This window comes from Strongylocentrotus purpuratus, unplaced genomic scaffold (genome assembly GCF_000002235.5).
Source record: "Strongylocentrotus purpuratus isolate Spur 01 unplaced genomic scaffold, Spur_5.0 spur5_scaffold_7, whole genome shotgun sequence".
Lineage (NCBI taxonomy): Eukaryota > Metazoa > Echinodermata > Echinoidea > Camarodonta > Strongylocentrotidae > Strongylocentrotus > Strongylocentrotus purpuratus.
Window position 1 is genome coordinate 32798348 of NW_022145613.1, and position 10487 is coordinate 32808834.

Genomic DNA, 10487 nt, shown 5'->3' on the forward strand with positions numbered 1-10487 from the left:
GGTGGGGTTGTAGGATATGTGCCCATAAACTAAATGTCTGTCTCAAATCGTAATTTAGAAATATTGTTTTATGATCATATTTAAAGAAGTGGTGCTCCGTCTTTCTCTTTGAGAATTTATGCTAGACTTTAACTCCAATTGGTACTGGTTTAAACTCTGCACCTGATTTTAAAACTTTAGATCAAAATTAAACTCGGACACCCCCCCCCCCCCCCACCATTTAAAGTCTAGACGCCCTTTTGAGTGAATCACGTGACGACGTTATCAGCCGTAACAGTAATATTTTAGTAGTCATGGCACTATAATATAATAATAAACAGCAATGATATATTAGGAAATGATGAGCAACAAACAAAATGGTCAATGTTTGTACTCGCAGATTGTTTTGGGGCTAGATTGTGGTTGATTTTAAGTGCTTGTTTCGGTGGTATGAGCGTAAAATGGGTTCGCACACGGTATTGATATTGTGATGGTGCATAGACAAATCAAATTTAACAAGCATTTTTAGTTTATATTGTTTATCTGGATGAAATTTATATATTTTTTGACACATCAAACTCCATGATCGAGATGGTTTATTTGAGAAGAATAGAAAGGAAGTTTCATTTTGCAGCTAAATCATTTTTGTAGCTAGCAATACAAAACTACTTAATAATAATAAGATATATCTATGCCGCAAATTGCATAATGCCTCTAAGCGGTTTGAAGCAGTATAAACTATACTGCAAGGCACTTTTATTTTTCGTAGATATTTATTGTTTTACCTATCATTCTGCCTCAAATAGCTGTCCTTTTTTTAAATTGTCGAACTCTAAACCTGTTTAAAATTTCCACTGTCTATTCAAAATGCTTAAAATGGCTATCCAACTTACTCGTAGCTATATGAAAGAACTGACACACCGACGTATTTTGTTTACCATATAGGGATAACAAAAAAAGAAGGTTGAAAAGTTGTCCATATACCTCAAAATTCAATTGATTTATTCACCCCTCGAAATTCTAAGTGGAGTGATGGTGATTGGTTTTATACGAAAGGGAAACTTTGGCAGAATAGATTAAATAGCTTTCTTTGAACGAGCTATCTAAATTATTTTCCTCGATACATCATATCAGAAACGCACGCTCAAAAGTACCAGAATTAGATTAATCTCCAATTCCTGTATAAAATAAGGCACACATACGATGTTCTCTATATTTTGTCACGTATCATGCTTATATTAGAGTTAATTTTAAAAATGAAATTACAGTATATGGGTATGAGGAAAGATTCGCTACATCATTTCATTCTACGCAGAAAAAATGCCCCTCCCCCCCCCCCCCCTTCTAAAAAAAAAAAAAAAAAAAAAAAAAAAATGAAAGAAATACCAGTTAAGTGATGGCGGTTAATGGTGATATTCAAATAAACCAAAAACTAGATATGGAAATGTAGCGATAGTCTCGATACATCCGGAACGTGTCGCTTAATAAACCACACGGGGATTGACTGTAAAGCCTTGGAGATGGAAAAACCCATTTCTATCGCTTCTTCTTTAATGACCTCGAAATCAGCATCTATCATGCAGTTTTTTTGTTATTTCATTCCGTCGGGATTAATTTCGAAATGCGTGCGTTTCAGAAGACGACGTTACGCATTATTTTGGCCGAAGTGAAGATTGAAACTCGAGGGGTAGAAGTGAAACAACGTGGGGTATATATTCTGCCGGTGAGAAGAGTTTCGCAATCCACTCTTTGTTGACAGTGAGACGAGTTGATAATAATCATCGATTTCATCCTGGTGGAGTTTTCTTCTTTTAGACAGTCTAGCGGAGAAGGTAAGCATTTTCTTATCATTACAATAGTAACAGTATCACAGATCAAAGGTTATATACTTGGTTGGATTCAACATTTTAGTGAAAATCTTTATCGCATATTACGTATAGTGTAAGATCACATTAACGATTTTTTTTTCCCCTTCAATATACCTGGAAGAAGACCAAACAAAATACACGTTTGTCATCCCTTTTAACTAAAGTGGTTTTTACCCTGTCCCGCGCAGCATTCCTCTCCCTGTTTTTTTTCTTCTGCCGGGTATTGTACATTTATTATTCGTTTTGAAATTTATAAATATAAAACTAACATAAACTCGGTTGTGTACCGACAAATTATTTCACACAATTACATCAGTTATCAGGATTATCAGTATACTATAGTAAAATATTGGTGTAAAATAAATTTGAAAACTTCACCTCCATAATTTATCAAAACTTGAAACTTCAAAGAATGATTCCGAAATAAATCATTCTCTACCCTTTCCCTTATCTCTTCTACTCTTTTCTACCCCCCTCTCTCTCTCTATCTCTCTCTCCCTCCTCTGTCCATCCCATTTCTGCCCCTCTCTGTTCCCATCTGCCCCCTCTTAAAGGTAATACAAAGTTTGGGGAAATTTTGAAAATTGGATGGATGGTGATTCTTTACAATTTTGATATATTTGGATGCCCATGTGGATGTATTGTAAGCACTAGAAAATGTTGCCCCTAAAAAACTTCTGCTTTTGAGAAAACTTGAAAATACAAATTTAAAATAGCGTCTACGGCAGTACAATGGTAGCTGCGACCATGAAAATCTTAGAATATGTAGTTGTGATTTATAATTTCCAAATGGGAATAGCTAATCGGTCGATTTTAGTCACGAAACATTGTTTTAAAGCCTAATTAATATCTTGACCTTGGGAGGAAGCTTAACAACATAAAGAGTTTATTATTCACAATTTCATAACTTTAGACTCGATTTCACTGAATATTGTAAGATCGCATATGCTTACAATATGTTCATTTGAACCCAATTCATGACCGCATACCAAAACTTTGTATTACCTTTAAAGTGGTTCCAAATCAGACCTTGACTTAAAAACAAAGTTCTTTTTCTCTTAATCTTTTTCAAATCTCAGCTTTCTGATAGTAAGAAGACAACTTAACAAAATAATCCTTGAGCAGCATGCATTTTTTATTAGAGGTTAATGGATACCTCGAAAAGGGTTAGCTTTGACTAACAAGGAGAGATGCCATCAACATCACGTTCGGTTATTTCCATTAAAAAGACGATCCCAAGGATTTTTCAAAAAATCAATCAATTTATGATATTGCCTTGAGAGTTGTACTGCCACGAGTTTGGATTACGTAATTGCTCCGTTTGTATCTTTCAGAAAGTTACACACAAGGTTATAGTGAGATAAACTTTTCGGAAAAACTTTGGATCGTGTATAAAAAGCATTTATGCCGAGACGTGATCAAAAAAAAATAGTTTAAAAAAAAAATACTGACTACTATTGACATTTTGTGGGCACTTTTCTTGCAACCTTGGCTACGCCTATGCTCAGAGACCAAATATATAAGGAGAATAATTGATACATACTGATGAAGATGATTTTACTCGAAAAATTAAACATTGAAATGAAATTTGTTATAAGTTTATGTTTGAAAGCGTCATGATAAAACTAGAAAATTTAAAAATTCCTTCACCATTTCCATCCGAGTACAATACAGTAGACAAAATAGAACGGTGGTTAATGTAGAGGTCCTGGAACCCGGGACTTTTGGTTCGAAACTCATACATTGCGTTCGCAACCTTAATCGCCTCGTCTCTATGATAAATAGACAGCAAAGCAGATTCTAATGATTAAGTTCCGTAAATCCCTAATGATGACAGGGGTGGCGAGGCGTCTGCATAATATTAAAATATTAAGGGAAATAGAATTGTATAGAATATTGACTGCTATGAGAGGCATCGCTGTTTCTGTAGGCTCAAGGGGACGTTACATCCTGCTATAATGACCCAGAGGCGCTCCGGGGTGTCCCCGGGAGGCATTATAGAAACAGCTATGCCTCGAATATCAAAGCAGTCCATATATCTTTTATATACCGAATTTATAAACAAATCTACAAAGAATTCTTACTTATCCTTTTCTTGAGTAAAGACTGGTAAAAACATCACACAAAATTTGAGACAATGTCTGTAAATCTTCGCTTGAAAGTTGCCTGAATGTTACGATCATTCGGGAATCCAAACAAAAAACTGCACCGTATTTTGTATCCGCGCTGGCACAAAGAAACTTGTTACACGTAAACTAATGAGGATCTCAGCAAAAATTATTTATGCGGCTCGTTACGCGGGGCAACGGGCAACTTAAAAAAAAATATTGACCGGTAGGCGGACATGGCTAAAATCACGACTCCAATTTCGAGCTATCAGATTACTAGATTTATTCAACATACTATGAGAGATATATAACACTCAATATAAGCTGCGAACATGAATACATCCTCACATTGGTGATAACGAATATATTGAATTATGCTTCTACATGAACGTCTGTTCGCGATTCCCTTTCTTAATTCATGTACAATGCTTCCAGTTTTTCAAAATTCTGATCATGTCCATCTTTAAAGACTTGGGGTTGTCTTTTCATATCATACCATTCCATACTTCACTATTCTCAATAGTAGTATAGCGTGGGTGCAGCCATTGAAGGGGATGGACCTTTTGTGTCTGTGGATAGGGGTGGAGGAATGAGCTTGATATTATGGTTGAAATACAAGAGAATAAACTTGAGTATAGTGTGGAAATAGGATAAGATAAGAGTGTGGAAGGAATTCGTATCATCTTTGCCTCCAATTTTATTTATCCCCCCCCCCCCCCTCTTTCTCTAGTTTCTTCCTTTGACCCTTTTCTTTCACCATTAGGGCCCTACTTCCCCTCTCCTGGCTACGTCATTGTCTATTAACCTTTCAATGACAATGTCTTTTATCAGTATAGTGACGAAAGAGATACCTCAAACCAGACGATGGGATATAAAAAGATGACGATTTGCCATTAGACAGACGACTCTGCTATCCATCACGTGAGCCATCAAGAGACGAATCCGGGCGGCTAAAACCGCGTTAGCAAAAAGAAAAATCTTTACGGCGACACTTTTTGACATCCTGCTTTTTTTCTACACCAGGACCGAGCATAATCAAGAATAATGTAATAAAGCTATTGTTACTGAACAAATAATTCCATGACATATAGCGACCCCGCATTCAGAAAACACGTCTTACTAGTACATAGATTTTTTTTCTGAAACATTTGCTTTTGTTGTTTGATTATATTTTGCAGGTAGTCAGAATTGGGTATTGAACGTAATTCCAGCCTCCGAGTAACAAAGATGATTTTCTTTCTTTGAATTATATATTGACATTGATGACATTACGAAAGACATGTGATAACAATTCGTTCTATCTACATTATGCTTCACTTTGCAGATAAGGGTTGCTATAGAAGCGGCTTGATGTATCAGGATGCGACGGAGCCTTTGAAGTTGCATAAATAATTTTAAGCTAGAAACACTGCCATCACCGACACATCAAAGTTCGGTGTCGCCGTGATTCATATTCAAACTGTTGTCTCTCATGACATGTCGTATAATCAACAGGAAACCAAACAACTAGCTCTACAAATGAGACTCGGAGAACCACCGTACTGACCAGGTCAACTCTTGCGCTGCATGAGGAGATCCAAGCTCTGTAAATAAAGTGCAATATACGTGAAGCTCAAAGACAGGTGTCTTCATAGTCTCCCTTGTTAATTGTTTTAATCACCAAAGACCATTAGGGCCTATCGCAAAATATTATTGCAATAACCATAAGCAGTCACAGAATACATTGCAGCATTCCGTTTCATTCAGGAGAAAACTATGGCCGATTTTGAGACAACGACGTCGAATGTTCCTGATCTTGTATGGTCTTGGCAAACACTCGATTGGCAATGGTCACTCGTCGTTCAGCTCGTTGTCGCGATCGTCGGAATCCTCGGGAACCTGTTGGTGGTCATCGTGATGTTCCAGCGTCGATCACATAGTCGTAGCACCGATATCCTGATCCAGAGCCTAGCCGTGGCTGATATGTTGACGTCCATTCTGCTTATACCGATTCCCGACCTCAAGACCGCCCCTGACACTTTCTGGAGTGAAATATATTGCCGATTCATAGATTCCCAGCTTCTTATGTGGATCGCCATTACGGCTTCAACCTACACCCTGGTGACGGTCTCCGTAGACCGTTACTTTGCCATCGTCTACCCGCTTGCCTTCAACCGTCTGGTGAGCAGAGGGCGTGTGGCCTTCTGTATCGTGTTGACATGGTTGGCAGCCTTTTCCATGTGTTTCCCAGGTGTATTCGTCTTCAACATCGATGATGCAACTGGAAGCTGCAATCTCAACTTCAATTCTCCCCAAGCTCAGCTTGCATTTGGCGCCTATACCTTCGTGCTGCGACTCGTAGTTCCGATCTTGATCATGTTGGTCACCCAGACCCTGATCGCTCGGAATCTCTTTAACGAATCTAACCGTTTCGCGGACATCAAAGACGAAGGGGTGCGTTCGACTGGTCTTCTCGCAGCTCGATCTCGAATCATCAAGATGATGCTCATAGTGATCATCATCTACGTGATCTGTTGGGCGCCCAACCAAATAGCCTTCTTCGGGGTGACCATCGGCTTTATTCCTTTCACCTATATCAACAGCACCCTGCATCGCGCCCTCACCGTCCTGGCTTTCTTCAACTCCTGCATGAATCCCGTGGTCTACATCATGATGAATCCACATTTTCGGGAAGCTATCAAGGATCTCTGCATCGGAACTCGGTCACGACTCGGTCCTCTTTTCGAACAAAAGATAGAGGTCTCTGCAGATTCCCTGTCCTCAAATGCAATAAAGTTGCCATAGATAGCAGGTTTGTAATGCCCTCTGTCATGATTAAATCTTTAACATGACAATGTCCCCGTTTAGAGTCATTGTTGTAAGATTCGTCAATGTTAACATGGGATTTATCATTGTCTTATTGCAGTTATACATAAGTCTGCACAAGTACTTGCTCAACGCTTTTTAAAGGTTTGAAGTACTACGAGTGCAATTAAAGTATAGGTTTTTTCCCCCTTGTTACATAATAAGTAAACCTGGATAAATACATGTATTAAAAGCACTGGTACATAGCGTTGTTATGATTTCTATTACTTAAATCAATGTTTCATCATGTTCATGTACATGTATTTAAAAATCTAAAAATTGTAACCCTTGTGAACATAAATTCTCCATAATGTGCTCAAATCAAATTTGTAGAATTTTGTAGTACTTACAAATTACATTTTATTCAAATGTACGGAACTCCTGAAATTGCATGCTCTTTGTTTTTAAGTCGCTCTACCGATTTTATGAGCCGTTAAAAGTCTAAGATCAAGTCAAAGAAAAGAGAATAACTCTCAATTGAATTCAATGCATTTGGCAAGACATTGATCTACATTTGCCACACTCAACCCAGGTGATGTAAATGGGTACCTGGCAGGAATTATTTCTTTGAAATGCTAGAGCGCCGCAATGGCAGCACAGCTAAAGCCGCCGTAATAATCTCCAAGTTTGGAAGCGCTTAGTGATTCTAATAACCGCTATATAAAAACTGAGTATTATTATTATTATTATTATTATTAATTGCAGAATGGGAATGATATATTTTCCTGAAAAGTGGATATATAGGCCTTTACAATATATATGCATGCTATATATTCATGCTCATGTTTATGGACATCCCTGGTACCTTACTAATACGAATTTTCGGTCGTAAACCGTAGACATTTTACACGTTGAATAATCCATTGATGAAATATTCATTGCACATAGTCTGTAATCGGATTAACTTCTTATTTAAAAAAAAGAGAGTACATGTTATTCGAATTTACGCAACTCCTGAAATTGCATGCTCTTTATTTTTTTAAAAGTCGTTCCACCGACTTTATGATTATGAGCCGTTAAAAATCTAAGATCAAGTCAAATACAAGATAACCACTCTCAATTGATTTCAAGAATCCCATTGCAGAATGTATATAATATTTTTTTTCCTGAAAAATGGATTTCTATAGATCTTTACAATATGTATACATGCTATATATTTATCTCATGTGAATGGACATCCCTAGTACCTAACTAATACACATTTGTATTCCATCGTCATCATCACTATCTACAGTTGTGAACCGTAAATATTGTACATGTTGAATTATCTATTGAATAAATATTTATTGCACATAATGTAAACGGATTTAATATTGCAAAGCGTTCTTAATACTAAGTTGAGTAAAACCCAACCCTTTTCATTCATGTTAGAGGCAAAATTTCGTGAATCGGATTAAACTTTTTCCTTATCAAGTTTTTGAATTTTGGAAAGGATTTGGGCGGTTACATATTATTCAAAAATATAAACTTGCCACAGCGAGGTGATTTTTTGGTAAAGTGAATGGGGATTCTTGGGGAAGCAATAAAACAAGCTTATGGTCCGATAAAATATTCTTTAGCAAATTTACTCCGACATATTGTGCGGCCTTGGAAATCACAAGGCATAATGTAATGCAAACTCCATTAGATTGAGTGTTTAGGCAATATTTAGAAACCGAGAGTGGCTCTTTTTGTGGCCTCATCAATCACCCCAGAGGTCGCTTTTAATCTCGACCTTATTATTTTATCGAACTAGAACACCAGTGAATGTTGGACGAATTGATAAGTGAAATAAAGTGGACAGAGGTCTTTCACGTCTACTTTACCGTCTCTCTCTCCTTTCACCCCACCCCCTCTATCTTCCTCATCTCACTCCACCCCCTCTTCCTCGCACGTTCCTTCTCTCTCTCTCCTTATCTCTCTTTCTCTATCTCTATACCCCCTTTCTCTCACTCCTTTCACCCAACCTATCTCTCTCTCTCTCTCTCTATTTCTCTAAAACCATCCCTCTCTCTCTCCTTATCTCTCTTTCTCTATCTCTATACCCCCTTCTCTCTTCCTCCTTGCACCCCACCTATCTCTCTCTCTCTATTTCTCTAAAACCATCCCTCTCTCTCCTTATCTCTCTTTCTCTATCTCTATACCCCCTTCTCTCTCCCTCCTTTCACCCCACCAATCTCTCTCTATTTCTCTAAAACCATCCCTCTCTCTCCTTATCTCTCTTTCTCTATCTCTATACCCCCTTCTCTCTTCCTCCTTGCACCCCACCTATCTCTCTCTCTCTATTTCTCTAAAACCATCCCTCTCTCTCCTTATCTCTCTTTCTCTATCTCTATACCCCTCTCTCTCTCTATCTCTAAAACCATCCCTCTCTCTCCTTATCTCTCCACTCTATCTTCTCTCTCTCCTTTCATTCTCTCTAAAAACCATCCCTCTCTCTCCTTATCTCTCTTTCTCTATCTCTATACCCCTTCTCTCTCCCTCCTTTCACCCCACCAATCTCTCTCTATTTCTCTAAAACCATCCCTCTCTCTCCTTATCTCTCTTTCTCTATCTCTATACCCCCTTCTCTCCCTCCTTTCACCCCACCAATCTCTCTCTATTTCTCTAAAACCATCCCTCTCTCTCCTTATCTCTCTTTCTCTATCTCTATACCCCCTTCTCTCTCCCTCCTTTCACCCCACCAATCTCTCTCTATTTCTCTAAATCCATCCCTCTCTCTCTCCTTATCTCTCTTTCTCTATCTCTATACCCCCTTCTCTCTCCCTCCTTTCACCCCACCAATCTCTCTCTATTTCTCTAAAACCATCCCTCTCTCTCCTTATCTCTCTTTCTCTATCTCTATACCCCCTCTCTCTCCCTCCTTTCACCCCACCAATCTCTCTCTATTTCTCTAAAACCATCCCTCTCTCTCTCCTTTCACCCCACCCCTCTCTTGCACTCTCTCTCTCTCTCACGTTCCCCCCCCCCCCCCCCCCCCTCTCTCTCCTGATCTGTCTTTTCCTATCTCCATACCCCCTCTCTCTTTAACATGCAAACACATGCTCTATTTTTCATCTCCTTTTCATTCATTATTTTACAAAATACTGATAAAATACTGATGAGGCACATGATGATGCTTTACAAAAGTTAGAATCTCACTTTAATTCAGAGAAAGATCAAAGTTAGTGAAAGTTTAATACAAAAATGTAAGCTTGTCAAAACTACTCTTACCCTTCAATTTCTGTCATTGAACATTTTTAGGAAAATTCTTTAAACATGAACAAAAATGAATATACAAGACCATACATGAGCAGTATTCATCTCTTAAGAATGCGGATTGTATGAATTTAGCCAGAAAAAAATTCAACTTATAGGCAATATATACATTGGAAAACTAATTTCATGTATTTAAATCTGATATCATTATTTGAATTCATAATTTGAAGACTAGGGTCAATAATGAACAATGGGAAGAGATTGAATTGTACATGGTTCTCATACAAATTTTTAAACATATAGGAAAGTAACAGGAATCTAGTGATTATCATCAACTAATGCTTGTTTTAAACCCTTTCTGAATTGAGAGTAACAGTCACATTATTAAACCTGACTTGTACATTCCTACATGTTTAATATTTTTAGTAGAATGCAGCCTATGCAGGCCTTTGAACCTCAAAGCATAACAAATAGTGAAATAGTTTTAGTCTTATCCCATTTTAGGCATCTG

The 10487-nt window shown here is 37.8% G+C and overlaps 1 protein-coding gene across 1 annotated transcript; it reads left to right on the forward strand.

The window, feature by feature from the left end:
- Nucleotides 1–1705: 1705 nt before the first annotated feature.
- LOC580125 (gastrin/cholecystokinin type B receptor) lies at nucleotides 1706–8131 on the forward strand. Its single transcript, XM_003725932.3, has 2 exons — nucleotides 1706–1811; nucleotides 5280–8131. The coding sequence occupies exon 2, from the start codon at nucleotides 5711–5713 to the stop codon at nucleotides 6737–6739; it is 1029 nt and encodes a 342-aa protein (XP_003725980.2). The 5' UTR covers nucleotides 1706–1811; nucleotides 5280–5710; the 3' UTR covers nucleotides 6740–8131.
- The last annotated feature ends 2356 nt before the right edge of the window (nucleotides 8132–10487 follow it).